Source organism: Vanacampus margaritifer, chromosome 1 (genome assembly GCF_051991255.1).
Source record: "Vanacampus margaritifer isolate UIUO_Vmar chromosome 1, RoL_Vmar_1.0, whole genome shotgun sequence".
Taxonomy (NCBI): Eukaryota; Metazoa; Chordata; class Actinopteri; order Syngnathiformes; family Syngnathidae; genus Vanacampus; species Vanacampus margaritifer.
The window spans coordinates 4149178-4165511 of record NC_135432.1 but is presented as its reverse complement, the minus strand read 5'-3'; the positions used below and the strand labels follow the sequence as shown (position 1 = coordinate 4165511).

Sequence of the window (16334 nt, the reverse complement as noted above, 5' to 3'; positions counted from 1 at the left end):
AGAAAAAAACAAAACTGGCTTTGAATAATGTTACTTGCTTTTTCAATAAGTGAAGGGGAGAAAATAGTCATCAAAATCAGAAAACATTGGGGAAAAATGAACACGTTTTATTTTCAGACCACATTAACCACACCCTGACTCATCCTTCAACATTTGAAATATTTCTCCACAACAATGCCAACTTGATTTATGGATATACAGTAATTGATTGACTGCTGACTGTGCTGTTAACAAAAGCACTAATGTTTGATTTTAAAGAGTTTTGGTGTTGAACAAAGGACATAAAACACGTGAGCACTTGGGAGGGTTGGACTCGGCACACGTTTGTCACACTTTGACTCCTGAGAGCTGCAAGTTCACTTCAGAGCAAACAAAGGCGCTGCAATAACACTGAATTGGAAGAAATTCCATTGCATTGAGGACAAAGTTGAAATGGTTCTACAAGGTGAGCAAGACTTGGAATAAAGTCCTGCCGCATGAAGAGCCAAAAATATTTAATTTCATAGTCATTTATGAACAAACGTATTTGAGCGGCACCTTTGTCAGGTTTATAGCAAACCAAATGAACAGTATTGACATCATTTCATTTCTGCAATTTCTGCAATGCAAATGCTTCCTTTACACGTTGACAACAATCGGCATAGTGTATTGCTTTTGCTTGTGTCTAGCATACAAAACAGGCAGACAGTTATAGTAGTCAAACGTCATTTCATCCCATTTTGAAATCAAAACAATCCTCATTAATCAAATTACAACGATCCAAAGTCCAATGCTTTTCAATGAGAAGAGAGCTTTCACCAAGTTGACTGCCATTTTGACTTGTGACGTTAGTTCGGAATTGTCAACTGTCAGTTTATGCTAACATAAATCCTGAATACAGGAAATGGATAAGGATGAATTTTATGTTCTGTGGTCAGGTACAATTGTGAAAGAGAGTGGCTCAAATGCTAACATGCTAGCATACAGCAAAATAACAACTTGAGTGAAGTAGTAGAGGCAGATTTTACATTTTTCCCTATGGTTGCGTACTGTTTACAATGAGAAATGCTACAACGCTAACATGCTAACTTGACAGCAACATGAGTAAAGAAAGCTTTTTTTATTCTCCCTGTGGTCAGATAAGAGGATCGCTTACATGCTAACAGACTAACAGTTGTTCTGCAGTGTTGTTTTACATCAAGTAACATCTAAAAACCCGTTGCCATCATCACCAACATTAAAATACACTTGACCCAAGTGTTCATCAATAGCTAGGCTTTATTTCCAAAAAGTATATTCTAAGTCACTGCAACTTCAAACGCAGTTCAAGAATAAGTATGGGGAAATAAAGAAATTGTAGACTAAGCTGAAAGTCAAGCAACAAGTACAGTGCTTAAATAATGATTCAGTTCAAATGAATTGTGAATAAAAATGATCTATCTGAACCGCTTATCCTTACTAAATAAGAGCTAAAAAATATATATATTTGAAAACAAATAGTTTGAAAATTACATCATCTTACTGAGTCACATACAGTAGTCAGAGAAGTACAGGGTGACACAAAAAAACGGGAACTTTTTAACAATCGAATAAAGCCAAGCGTGATGGAAGACAAATATTTGTTCATAGTAATTGAAACCTTAAAACATGCCATTTACAATCAAACAATGATGGAATCCCAGCTATCCAAGTGGTCAATGAGGAATCTCAACAGCACATTTCAGTGGATTCGTACAGAAGGATGTCATCTACAGGACGTAATTACATTTTTTTTTTTTTCAAATTCCAACATTCTTTCTTAAATGGCTTGTTTTAAGGTTTCAATTACTATGAATAAAATATTTTTCTTCCATCACTCTTGGTTTTATTGGATTGTTAAAAAGTTCCCTTTTTTTTGTGTCACCCTTTATCATAGCTACTATCACTGCAGCTTCCCGGCGGTCAAGGCGGCCATACGGGAGGAAGCTGCACAACAAATTGAATTTGCAGCATTAAATCATGATGCACAAACTATTCAATTTCTATGTAATTGTTATTTACTCTTTTAATCTATGAATTTCTAAGTGCAATATTAAGAGCACCGTTTTCCTTGCTAAAAGCAGAAACTCACATATTTTATGACAGGGGGGGCTCAGACGGATTAATGGCATTTCCATTTATTTCAATGGGGGAAAATGATTTGCGATACAAGTGTTAAAAGTTACGAGCATGGTCACAACAAAAAAATTAACTTGCATCTCAAGGGACCATTGTATTAAAAAGTCCATTTTCCATGGCATTCCCCTTAAAGTACTGATGACCCCATGAAATACTGCTGAAGGGCCCATTAAATCCTTGAACCCTGAAGTTTATGCCCCTTATCTCAACGAGACCCACCCAGACGCTCACTCGTAACACAAAAACAAAATCACCTTTGTAACTCCTCCTTGCTGTCGCAGACTCGACACAGCAAAGTGAACAACACAATAATAATTGAAGCTTCCAAATAATGAACAGGCCCTCACATCCTTTTTCTTTTTTGTGGCCAATGATCATCAAACTCTGACCGGATGCTTTAACATTAGACAGCAAAGTCAGGCAAGTTAGGCTAATTAGCATCACCCATCCGTCAAGGATTTCTGCTTTGCAAAGGGGCTCATTTGGAGAAATGTCGGACAAACGTACGAGTCATAGAATTCGCCCAAAATGGCCGACTTTCCCTACGATTCAGGGCATTTTAAGACTTTTATGCTATGATAAACATATCCCTTGAATTTCAAGTTGATCAGTCAAAACTAGTATCGGTAGCGCAGTTTTTTTTTAACTTTCCTGGAGGACTATTGAGTGAAATTTGGGGGTCATGATAGATAGATGGATAGATAGATAGATAGATAGATAGATAGATAGATAGATAGATAGATAGATAGATAGATAGATAGATAGATAGACATTTATGTTGAATAGTGACCCACGCAATCAGTAGCCTACAGTACATAGTCATACTCATATAGAGCTAGAACACATACATAGATGACATGGCTAGCCAGCTATACAACAGATAGACAGGTCGAGTTGACAATTGGCCCGCGCCACGTGCACGTGGACGGTGGTCAGCGTGCACCAGGCACCCACGCACGCGCGCACACACACACACACATATACACACACAGAACAATGTGTAGCAGTGATGGTGCACAATAAGGAGCCGCAGTGACCGTCAGCTGGGATGTGAGTGACGCACGAGCGCGCATGCACGCGCGCACACACATGCACACAACATAATTAAAAAAAAAAAAAAAAAAAAAAAAAAAACGTCGCCGCGTGATCGAACCAAACAAGTGAACGCAACATGACAGGTGACGATGATGAGCGCGAAGGTGAGGAAGATGAAGAGTAGCGCTTACCTTCACTCCGTTACAACGAAGAAAGGAGAAGGCGGACGTTCGTCGTCTTGTTCCTCACGCGCCCTCTTCAATTTCTCCAGTATTAATATTAACAATAACAGTAATTGTGATTATGCATTATTATGATTGTTATTACGTCTCTGATCTACTCGTGAACGTGCTGCCTGAGCGAGGAGGGAGGATGCAGCGGCGCGCGCGCACGACCCCCAAGACTCGGCGGAGCTGTCGCGGGATGGGGGCGTGGTCAAAAGGGTGACGACACCGCAAGCGAGCGAGAAGGAGAAAGGGCGACTGTATTTTTCTAGGGTTGGGCCATGCAGGCTTAAAATAAAGCAGATCTTTAAAAAAAAAATTAAAAAAACATCAATCCATCCATTTTCTTACCCGTTTCACAAAAATCTGATTTCCCACATTTTAACCATTTTTTTTCTATTTGCTTATACAAAAAAAATGACAATGAAGTCATTTGAAACCAGTTTCTATCTATTATTATTATTATTACTTTATGGAATTTTGTTTACTTCTCCTGATACTAAACATATATGAAACTTGTTTGCGAGCATGTTTTTCCTCAGCATCAGCTCCCACAAAACAAGCATAACAGAAATACGGTTTTGTTTTCTTTACAGATAATGTGAAAATAGGTTATACCTCTTGGGGATTTCTTTTTAATGTATATAAACGATCCATCCATTATCTTAACTGCTTATTCCTCACAAGGGTCGCGGGTATCTAAACCAGTCCTTTTAAAATAGGTGAAATAAGTCATGAGTCACATTTTTGCAAAAAATATATATGCTTAAGGGGTTGGAAAAGTCGCTCCATTTTGTTTGTGGCCACATTAATGCAAACAGTGCACTTCAGTGAAAACACAGCATAAAGCACAGTAAGAAAACAATTATTTAAAAATAATAATAAATCGTGCTGCGCTTCTTTTTACACGGCAATTAATAATAAAAGCGTGTGACTTCAAAAATTACCTAATAATGAAGATTTTATTTCATTATGTGGCAGTGTTTTGATTACTGTCGAGGGACTTCCACGTGTGATGTCGCGTGTGCCACTCATTACCAGACTCATTAGAGGACAACGCTGCCACCTGTGGGCCACGTAAGGAAGTTCATGGCTGCTCGTGAGTGACTGTCTTCTGTTGGCTTCAAATGATTTGACACTGGCTTCACAAATCAATCCATATTCTGATCGTCTCCAGATTTGGTGGACATTTAGTAGGCCAGTGAATTCCAATCCAATTTATATAAATGATCCACGATTTTTTTCTTATTTAAAAAAATAATAATAATTACAAAAAATGCTACTTTATCTATTTGAATCTGTACCATAAACTATTTGGGACATTTTTATTGTTAGTGCATTGTTACAATTTTTCTGATATTTTTCAGGTGGTTGCATATTGTAATGCATTGGCTCAGTAAGACTTTAGAGACACAGTACAATGGTGCCTTAAGATACAAGTTTAATTCGTCCTATCCTATCACCATTGTTGTAATTCAGAACACTTGTTCTCAAATCTTTCCATTGTGCAACAGACCAAGCTTGCCTGCGCATGCACACACACACATACTCATACACACACAGGAAGCATGGCAGCTCATTTCCTCCCCTTATTGAATTGGGATGCAGGGAGGGATGAGGAAGACGGCTTAGGATGTGCTCTAAATGACGAAGCTGTACGCACATCCCAAATCGTTTCTTACCAAACCAAAACAAATGGATCACTGTCTAGTTGTAAACAACGGCAAATGTAAGTGTAGGTAACACTGTTTCATGATTCACGCCTTTTATTTCTTATGTTCAGTGACAGTTTTGTTGTCACAATATTGTTAATTTAATGATGGCAAATTGTCAAATATTTGTAAATATATTAAGGGTTGTGTTTAGAGGTCCACTTTCTCCAAGTTCTGAAAAAATATAATTTGCTTTTTTTTAATGAAGGGAACAAAAAAATAAATTAAAATATGAAATCAGATTTTGGGAAAGAAAATGCATGGGGAATTTGATTCCAAAGCCACATGGACCAGCCCTAGTCAGAGGTTACCATGATTATCTTTTGTATTGGATCTCATTAGGTGCCATACCTAAAGAATTGTCCGGCCAGTCTGCATACACACTATACGTGTGTATGTGTTTTGAGTGTGTGTGTGCCTATTCGTACAATATATAGCAATAATGTAGCAAAGTGTAAATATGTGTTTGCCTATGCTGTAGTGTGCTGCATATGAGTGTGTTTAACGTGCATATGTATGTGTGTGTCTCGTTAATCAACTTGACTCTCAGATGTAGGACTTAATTGGAAGCAGTCAGTTGCATTACCCATTATCTACACATAGGCAGTTGAGTGGCAGACCTTGCAGGCTCGGCTTCCATGGTTACAGAATCAATTTTGAACGTACCCCCTTTTTAACTCATTCACTGCCATTGACGGTTATAGATGTCAAATATTCATTTTAACTATTTCTATTAGTTTAACATGTTTTGCCACTTCTGTTAACAAGAGTATGAAAACTTGAGATTTTTTTTTTATTGTACATTTAAAACAGATGTAAAATTTGTGATTAATCGTGAGTTAACTCGTGAAGTCATGCAATTAAGTACAATAAAAAAATGTAATCGCCTGACGCTCCTAATTTTTAATAATCTTTTCTTTTCTTTTAATCGTGTCAGGCGATTAAAATTTCTTATTGTAATTAATCACATGATTTCAATAGTTAACTCACGATTAATCATAAATTTTATATCTGTTCTAAATGTACAATAAAAAAACATTTCTAGGTTTTCATACTGTTGTTAACAAAAGTGGAAACAATGTTAAACTAATAGAAATAGTTCAAATGAATTTTTGACGTCAATAGCCGTCAATGGCAGTAAGTGAGTTAATGGAGACTACTCAAAATGATCATCAAACTTTCATACTGTGCTTTCCTGTTTCAGTAAATATAATGCTACATTGCTGTTAGCACAAAATGCTAACTCTATGCTACAAACACCCAGCCTCCAAATACAGAGGCTATTTGATTCAGTCGAAAGTCAACAACATTGCCTGTTAAGGTAAATGTACTTGTATTGTTGGATTTGTAAAACAATGCAAAACGGATGCTAGCTTAAAATGCTAACATCATAACACAACCATGAAGGCTGTAGAATTTGAATGTGTCAAGAATCCCCACCTTTGCCTCCTCAACGATGAGACCAGTACTTGGATTATCTCTCAAATAATGCTAGGGTCTTCTTAGCTCCAAATGCTAACATTATGCTACTAACAAAGCTCACTAGGGGGTCTTGGTTGCAATGTTTGTATCGGCCTTTATGCTTTTCAATGTTCATAGAAGCGAGTTACCGTGTGCTCACGTGACTTTACATGCTTTGGATACAGCGAGACAGCAAAAAGTGAACTCCGATATGTCAAGGAATGACTACATACACACACATCTTATGCATTTTTCCTTGCTAGCATACAAAACATACAGCCATCCCCCTCCCACACATACACGGTTATTAAATTGGTCCTGTTCCATGCTGATTAATTGCATTTAATAATTCACCATTGAACTTTAGCAGTCATATCACCGTCGAAATTGTGTGTGCATGCGTGTGTAATCTCGTTAATTGCCTCACGCCCCTGCTGGGGTCCACACACACGCGCAGAGTTGTGTCATGTTTGCGGTGGTCCTGTCTGTGTGACTTAACCCCACCCCTCCCCTTCTAAATACGGGCATGCTTCCTGGCCAGTGTTCTTTGTGTGAAGCTGTTAATAAGGTGGATTGCTTAATGAGGGCCTGGCTGTGCACCATTTGTGGGAGGCGGGGGGGGGGGGGGGGGTTGTGTAGGATGGGAGAATGGGAAGGCAAATTGCATTGTAAGGGAAGAGGACACAAAGCATATTGAAAAATATGTCAAATATTAAAAAGGGTCATCTCTGTGGATCATTGAATATGAAAAGTGATGATTTCACGGTTGAACATATAAATCTATCTCCTGTCCTACATTTGTGCATCTTTCTATTTTATTCATCTACCCGCAGTATCCAAGAACCATCTAATACTATGGCATCTATTTTATTAACTACTTTATTTATTCTTGATCTTGACTCTGTGTGTGGGTGTGTGTGTGTGTGTTACTCTTTACTTTCAGAGCAGTTGTGCAATGGCGTGCATCCTCTTCTGACACTTGCCACAGCCCATCAGGAAGCGCGTAACCGCCTCTCGGGGCAGGAAGGCCTACGTCTCCGCTATCTGCATTAAAAAAAAATCAAAAAATGTACAAATAATAATAAAAAGTTGAAGGCAGGGCAGCATGATGTTAGTGTACTTAGCACATCTGTCTGACAGGTTTGCGGTTTGAACCTCGGCTGAGTATTTGTCTAGACATGCCCTGATATTGACCAGCGACCAGTCCAGGGTATAACCTAAAATTGAGTTGGTTTATGCTCAAGGCCATCTCTTACCCTTGCGAATATGTAGTATTAAAAAAATGATGGAGAGAAAATGTTGCATTGAGACCAAATAAGGAAAAATACATATTTTTTGTGGTAACCAATTGTGGCCATTAGAGGGCAGTGTCAGTACCTTTGTCTTCTGTGTTTAAAAAAAAGAAAGTGTTTAGTACAAAAGTGAAATATTTTATTTTCCTATGTGATTAACAAGGGCAGGGTGAGCAGTGGAACATTTCCATGACACAGGACCACCTTTGGTTCCAAATATTAATTGCACCATCTCTTCAATTTGCATGAATGTCTACATATGACAAAACAAAATGTTTCTATTGAAGGAATTACCTTTATTTTGTAATCTTTTGCGTGTTCAAATAAATCCAAGATGAGATTCTTGTGAAGAGGGTCCTTGCAAGGTTGATTTATTACAGAGATCTCTTGTCACACAATTGCATATCACCCAAGCAGTGTCATCCAATATGTGTGTGTGCTCTTTTGCCCACACAGCCTTTTTATTCAAAACAACAGGAAACGCCTCTGTCCTCCCGTGAGGTACAGAATCAGATTACATTCTCCCAGTATACCAGATCGTCCTTGAACTTTTGAAAACCGGATTTCTGACGAACAGGAACTAGACTTCTTAGATAAACAAACGAAACATATTAACTTTCTCATGTCTGGGAAAAGAGTAGAAAAGATAGCAAGAATGTCAAAAGCATTACTCATCAGGTTATATTAGGTTAACATAATAACACCTACATCAACCCATCTATAATGAAATGCAAAACAGGTAAAATAAAACAGTAAAAATGTTAACAATGTCAACACTATGTACACTGTGTGTAAATATAATGCATTTAAATTATTAAATTCTCCAAATAACCATTGAATGTTTAAAAAAATGCTCCATCTTTACTTCCTAATGGCCATTTTCCAAGAAACCAATTGGGAGAAAATGAATACATCTCCTTTAAATGGAATCCTTGCTTGTAGCTTTTTAAAACAAGAGTACAGTGATGCCTTGAAATATGAGCGGCCCAACTTGAGAATTTTTCTAAATATGAGCGTTTTTTTGTTTTTGTTCTACTTTTAAGTGCATCTGGCCAGTTTTGATATCTCCGGAATGCAATGCAATGCAATGCAAATGCTTCCTTTATATGGTGAAAACAAGCAGTGTATTGCATTGCTTTTGACTGTAGTCTGTGACTACCATACAAATCGAGCAGATTGTTACAGTAGTCAAATTTCATCTCATTTTTAAATCAAAATAAGCATCACAAATCAAATTACAACAATCCAAAAATCCAATGCTAGAGAGCTTCATATCACCAAGTTGACCGCCATTTTAACTTGTGATGTAAGCTTGGAAATGTCAATAAGCATCACTTTGGCGAAGAGTCAAACTTTTAGGTGTTTATTGTCGTCCCCAGTTGAAGTTTACCCTAAAACTAAACATAAAATGAAGATGCATACACTTTTAAACAACCACAGTCCGCTAGCTCAATGCTAACGCTAAATAGTATTTATGTTGCTGTGCTATAATCCTTTAAATTAAGCATCTGTGATATATGCATTCATCTGTTTTATACTTACCACCAGGTGGGAAGAAACACTTACAGCGTCATCGGTCTTCTGGCCAACGTGCCAGGGAGCTTTGCTCGGTAGTCTGACTGTCTTCACATGCATGGCATAGATTACGTCATAGAAATGCTCCACCATTGCCGCTCCCTTCAGGGACACCACATTGCACACTGGAGACGCAACCTTCATTTAGCTGCCATGTAGCAACTAGCAAGACATAGCAAAACATTTTGTAGCATTAAAAACATATAGTTTACACTAAGTATTGTATTTATGTTTTTTGCCAGAGATGGTAGACTAGCAAAAACTTCTAAAATACGTGACTTGATGCTTGCTTGCTTCACCCAAGAAATGGCGTCTCTTAACATGCTTGAAACTACGTGGGGACGAACTTGTCTGATCGTTGCCACAGTAACACCATGGGATCAAGGTTATAATCATTTTGGAGTTTTCATTATAGTTTATCATATGTTGACTTTTGCTTTTTAGATTAGTTTTACTTCTTGGTTGTGTTTCACATTATTTGCAGTGCAAAAGATGAGTTTTGACATCATGTATCAGGCTTCCCCAATCCTGGTCCTCAAGCGCCGGAGTCCTGCAAATTTTTGATGTTTCCGTTCTCCAAAACACCGGACTCATAGAATCAGCTCATCAGCAAGCTCTACGGAAGCCTGAAAATGATCCTGATCTTCTGAATCAGGTGTGCTGGTGGACGGAAACAAGGATTCTGGCCCTGGAGAAGCAGTATTGGGGAAGCTAAATAAATAGATGAATTAAACAAAACAAATTATTAAAAGCTTTTTCAAAATATATAATTATTTGTGAATAAAATAATGCAAAAGATGAGTTCATCATCCACAATTTCAAAACAATGGTGGGGGTGGGGGAAGTTTATTGAAAAAATAAATAAACAGTTTAAAAAAAAAAACGACCTTTCTTTAGACAATGACAAATATTATTAAAACTGTAAAAAGGTCGTGTTTCACATAATTTGATACTATTTTATAATTATTATTTAAAAAAAAAAAGAAAAAAAAGACACAAGCACGAAGAGGAAGCTGAGCCACTAACTGTCGTCGTGACAGGCACGAACAGTACTAATTTGACATGGGCGCTTCCAGCCCCACCGTCGTCATGACCTGGAAGCATTTGGACTTAATCCACACCTTAAACTTACCGTTTTTATACTTGTTTTTGATCACTGTGCAAAAGAGCGTGCACGATGTTGTCGTACATGAGACGCGTCACCGTCTTCGCCTTGCCGCACTCCGCGGCACCACTGCCGGAAGGTCCGGCCCCTGTCCTGGTCCTGATCCTGCACCGTGCAGCTCGTTGCCATGACTGGACAAGCACGTGCACTTTGTTGACTTCTCTTATCGGGAGGGGAAAACCTTAGTGCTCGTGCATGCTTTTCTATTTGTGCCATGCGATTGGCCTGCTCCAGCAAACCCATGACCCCAGTGAGGATAAGCAGTCCAGATAACGAATGGATGGATGGATGGTCATTGTCTTTGTGGCGCATCTTTATTATTAGATTGAAATGTGTCATTGCTTGTACAAAGTGGAAACTGAGCCCAAAAAACATAAGACATTAATACATAACAGAAATAGATGAAAAATTGCATACACGCAAACACACCCACTCAGCTAAAAGAGTCCATGCTGGCTTTGGCTCTCTCCATCTCGTGCAGGAAGTTGTAAAACTGGGGGAGTGTCAGCTCTGAAATGTCCAAAGAAAAGTCATCAAACATCAACAACATTTGAACTATCTACAATGCACTCCCCCCGTACCCCTAAATGGCCAAAATGGCCGCATGTTTTGTAAATTCCCCAACAGGCACAATTCCTCACCCATGTAGAGGTTTTCCGTGGAATGTCCCTTCTGGACAACGAGCTTGAGCTGCACACAAGGAAGACATTTGAGATACAAGCACAATGCTTAAATAACGACTGTATTTTATTTTGAGCTCAAAACATTCCAATAAAAACGTACCTGTACAAAGATGTTGCTCATCTTGTGGACCTCGCTGGTGCCGACAGTCACTGTGGAGTCACAAATGTTAAACAGTGAAACACTTTAACTGAAATTTCATTGATGAAAAGAAAGAAAACACGTCAAGTCAAAGAAAATTATTTAAAAGATATTGTACAACAGGCATTAAATCATCCATCACACTGCATGTCTTTGATTTTGTCACTGTACTTTCAATTTTCTCAATTTTTTTCTACCCTTATGGAAGACGTGTCAAACACGTGTCAAACAGACGTGAGAAAAACACGGTCGAGATCCTGATTGACAGCAAAAAAAAAGAAAAAAGGTTTTGATGAAAAAATACAAATCAGCAAATATGCGAATCTGTGTGGTGGTCCATTGTATTTTTTATTTTTTTTGCATTACTTATATAATTGATTTAACATACACACATTTTTTTTCAAACCTTTATACTATAATTAACATCTCTATGATTATTCTCACCGCCAAACTTCCATTCCATGTCCACCAGGCGGTTGACAGTCAGCGTCTGCCGCGCGGCCAGTCTGCACAGCGTCGCACGATGTTGTGCCCACTGTACGGTAGGACAGGCATTAAGGCGCAGAGCCCAAAATGGAGGAAGGAATATGTGACAATACAGTACGTCTTTGAGAAGAGGAGAAACATTGAGACCTGTTGCGAAAAGTGAGTAGCCTTGTCCTCGTGAAGTCCTGCAGCAGGATAAGAAAAAAAAAAAAAAAACAGCACAATGAAATGGATTACATCATTATATCATACGTACCTAAAGTCTGCAGATCTTCTTTCAGCTGCTCAGCCATCAGGTTCCTCTTTATCGCACCTGAATAGCAAACAAGACACGCTTTTATTTTTTTTTTATTTTTTACCATAACATAATTTTATGTTTGTGTGATATTCAAGTTAAGATATTACTAATGAATATTAAGGCCACACTGAAAATATATATATATATATTTTTTAAATGTAACCTTCCGAGAGTAAAGTAGTATATTTTCCAGAATAAAGTCATAATATTAGGAGAATTAAGGGTACACACACACAATGATTTTTTTTTAAAATCTTTGTCAGACCCCACACATAAAGATAAAAAATAAATAAATAAATCGGCATTTAACAGTTTTGGTCGTATTGTGTGTGGGGTGCTCACATAATCTCATCATAGCTCCCCACACATATAAAGATTTTCTTCCACAACTGGTCAAGAATTCAGTCCTCCGTGGGAAAGCTCTTGCGTGATAACACGTGACTTCACAAACACGAAGACGACCCGCCAGGCAATTGGCGGGTATGCGCCAATGATTGCCGAATGTTTCCGAAGGGGACAGGTGACGGGAGCAGTATAAAGTGTTGGCAAAGATGGCGTCAAACACACGATTTTTACAGGGATGTGATTTGACCAAAGTGAAATTATCTGAAAATTTAGCCGGGGGTCTGGGGGCCGCTGGCACTCGCTCATGGGTTTTCCGTGTTTTTAAGTACTTTCAATGCACTCACATGACAAAGAAATAGACAAAACAACAGCATAAATTTTCAATGTATATTGAACTATCCCATATAAAATGGCAGTTTTAGTCAACTCAAAATCAGTCACATTCAAAAACATTGGACTGCCTTTGCTTTTAAAAACTATCACTGAGAATATCATCATATCTAACTAATGTGATTACTAAGTTAACACATAAATAATGTTGAAGAGTTCAAATTTCATGAACAAATAATTGTATCATGACCAAATGAAAAGTAACTCATATTAGAGCATACCACAAATGTCTTTGTTATAGCAGAAGATGTTATCTGTCGGAGTCATGTGCATACACAATGAAATACAAAAAAAAAAAAATCGGATTTTTTTTTTTCTGGGGGGAGATAAAAAAAAGTGGAATTCCGCGAATTAGCGGAAAAATCACATCCCTGTTTTTACCTCAAATTCAAGCTTTCAACAAACATGCACTAAAATGTAAAAAAATAATGACTAGGACATGTACAGCATTAGTAGACACCAGTTTATACAGTTTATTAGCAAAAAGAAAAAAAAATATTTAGTGTTGAGTTACCCTTTAAAAAGTGTTTCTGTAATTGTTTTAAATGTTTGTTTGTTTTTTATTTTCACTCCTTTATTGGATGGCTAGCATCATCTCGGGATGAATTGTGTTTGACCTTTGAACCGGGTTCTGCTTATTTATTGTGTGTGTGCGTGTCAAGGTCACCCTGTGGCACGAGGATGACACTCTTCATGAGGTTCTTGAGCGGGCCCGCACTCATCCTGTGCTCACTTGCAAAGTCGCTCAGCTGCTGCATCAACATCTCTGTCTAGACGCATGCACACATACACAAACACAATTATCAGCTACACTAGTATTAATAATATTGTACAAATATTCTATAACTATTATCCACATATGTACAAAACTTGACTGTATTATTAGCACATCGAAATAAGTGAACACATCTGTTGATGGGGTGAACATCTTTTAAAATTTTAAAGGCTTTAATTCCCTTTCTAGTTTTAAATATTATGCATATCAATAGACATTTAACACACCGTACGTTTTAGATTCTTTGAGTAATATAATTCATCCTGATATCATTTTTTATTGTGAAGCACTTTATGTAATCTCTCAATATTTTCTAGGAATTTTTACACGTAAAAATTAGCATTCTAGCTCAATAGCTTCCAGGTTATGTGACCTATTTACTCAAAATCAGTGTGGGATCATAGTACTGCGTCCACCGCACAGTACGCCTCTTGTTTTTACCATTTCGCACCTCTCAATAGTTTCAATGAATTTTCATACATTAAAAAAAAAGTAGCATTTTAGTTCAATAGCTACCAGGTCAATGTGACCTGTGTGTGGATTTAACCCCTGCCTCGTTTTGATGAATGCTTGAGCCTCTTACGTCACATATTGTTGGTCATTATGGTGGTACGTGGGAGACTTGTGTATTTTTTTAGGTAATACTTTGAAGTAAAATGTTTGTGAACCACAAGCATCCTCCAGTAAGGGTTAGCGATTTAGCGGCATGTGCCGTGGAATCAGCGACGTCACTTCTGCTTATGCCGCGGCATCAGTCACGTCACTTTCGCTTATGCCGCGACATCAGCAACTACGTGTGCGTTTATAAACTGATTATTTTTTCGTTCGTATGTGTTTAAGAACTGCTTGTTGTTGTTTTTTCAATTAACTAAACTTTTTTTTATTTTCACGAACTTGCACTGGGGGGCACACAGTCAACCCGCCCAGTGCAAGTCTGTGAAAATAAGAAAGTGTTAAGTAAATTGACAAAAAACTAACAAACAAACAAAAAACACGCAGTTTGTAAACACATACGAACGAAAAAAACATTCGTTTATAAACACACACGATGCCGTGGAATGAGTAATGGCAGCGGCACCAAGTTGACTGGAGTCGCGACATCTCCCGAGGGAAAGGCAGAGGCAGATGCTGATGCCGCGGCATAAACGGAAATGACGTCGTTGAACCACGACACATGCCAACTGTCCCTAAATGCACTGGCCCTTTCTTAGCATCCTTGGGTCCCTGGAAAGGTGTATAATACATCTTATAATACACTTGTACATACTGAATATTATTCGTGTAAGTGTAACAAAATGTCCTCAGTATTTAACAACTATCAATACAGAAAATCGGGTGTGTGGGTGCGTGCGTGTTTACCTCTTTAGGCTCTAACAAAAACTGGAAGAGAATTTCCACCAGTCGAAGAAATTGCTGTAAATCAACAAAAGTTTGTGACAAATCGATCAACATTTGAAAAGCTTTGGAAGGAGTCTTGTAATTTGACATCATCCGCTAGCTTTAGCTAAACGACCCAGACGTCCGCTAAAATTACAAGCGCGTTTACCTGCTCGTTGAATTTGTTGAGGTTGTGGAAGTCGCCGCTGACAGAATGTGGTAAAGCATCTTTAGTGAAGTGAAGCGGCATCGTTTCAAGACACTTTATTTTAAAACTTCGTCGCAAACCCAGAAAAGACAGAAGACGTTTCTTTGATTCACTTCCGGGTTAGCCACTGCTCGCATAGTCAGTATTTTGCGCTTTTATCGTACGTCAACGTGGTTGACATATTGGATGGGTCAACACAATCTTAACGATGGAAAGCTCTGGAACGAAAAAATAAAAGACCAAATGACAATGTTGAATTTGGAATTTGTGACTTGAACTGGAGATAAATACAAATGTCTTCAACAAAAAAGAAAATAAATCAAACAGTGGTTGAAGTCGGGCCAAATTTGCTCTCATTAGTGAGATAGATTTGTAGGCTACAAGAAACATATTTTTTAATGTTATTGTATACATACAGTATTGTTGTAAATTGATGTGTGATTTTAATGACTCTCATTTAAGGCTGGATTTTACATTTGCCCAAGGGACTGTCGATGAAAATCAGCTTGTCTTACTTAGTTTGGGCACATTCACTGACAAGTGTAGTTGTTGTCAATTTGATAAAAAAAAAATAAAAAATCAACGGGGACGGGTGGGGGAGCATCTGATTATGCTCCACTGTAAATTGGTAAATTTCAAACTTGGAAACAAAATCTGCGAAACTATGACTTACAACAATATTGTGCTTAGTTTTGGAGATATGACAGTAATTAATCACTAAAACGAAATATATATTTTTTTAAACATTCAAAAAGGATATTCGGAACACCCCTTTTCACTCTTTTAAGAAATGAATCTGTGAAAACTCACACACATTGTATAATATCAAACGGCACAGGGGTAACCATACTTTTTAAAATGGCAGGCTGTCAACTGCTTCTTGGGTACTGATGGATGGGTCGACCAGTTTTCGATGCACTTTTCTCAAATTACTTTTAATTTAATATGCTATCAACAGCAATTATTGATTCATCCTCTGTATGAACACACTGATCATATTGATAATTTTGATTGATTCATATAATAACAACAA

The 16334-nt window shown here is 37.8% G+C and overlaps 2 protein-coding genes across 2 annotated transcripts in view; both read right to left on the bottom strand.

The window, feature by feature from the left end:
- Positions 1-8173, bottom strand: part of LOC144053369 (nucleolar protein 4-like) — a 48709-nt gene extending 40536 nt beyond the window's left edge. Inside the window, exons 1-2 of the mRNA XM_077567762.1 lie at positions 8155-8173; positions 7506-7612 (exon numbers count right to left, since the gene is read on the bottom strand). The gene's annotated coding sequence lies outside the window, so the exon portion shown is untranslated. The remainder of the gene's footprint in view (positions 1-7505; positions 7613-8154) is intronic.
- A 2722-nt stretch (positions 8174-10895) lies between these two features.
- commd7 (COMM domain containing 7) lies at positions 10896-15430 on the bottom strand. Its single transcript, XM_077567772.1, has 9 exons — positions 15263-15430; positions 15076-15129; positions 13609-13711; positions 12165-12221; positions 12056-12093; positions 11867-11957; positions 11384-11433; positions 11242-11290; positions 10896-11110 (listed from the first exon to the last, which is right to left on the bottom strand). Exons 1-9 carry the CDS (start codon positions 15341-15343, stop codon positions 11034-11036), a joined length of 600 nt encoding a protein of 199 aa, XP_077423898.1. The 5' UTR covers positions 15344-15430; the 3' UTR covers positions 10896-11033.
- Positions 15431-16334: the final 904 nt, after the last annotated feature.

Bases quoted from the DNA above. Each gene is read 5' to 3' on its own strand.
- commd7 (XM_077567772.1), bottom strand. From the start codon at position 15,343: ATGCCGCTTCACTTCACTAAAGATGCTTTACCACATTCTGTCAGCGGC. The intron at 12,094-12,164 runs GTACGTATGATA...ATCCTGCTGCAG, and splicing joins AGAAGATCTGCAGACTTTAG to GACTTCACGAGGACAAGGCT. The intron at 11,291-11,383 runs GTACGTTTTTAT...CCTTGTGTGCAG, and splicing joins TGAGCAACATCTTTGTACAG to CTCAAGCTCGTTGTCCAGAA.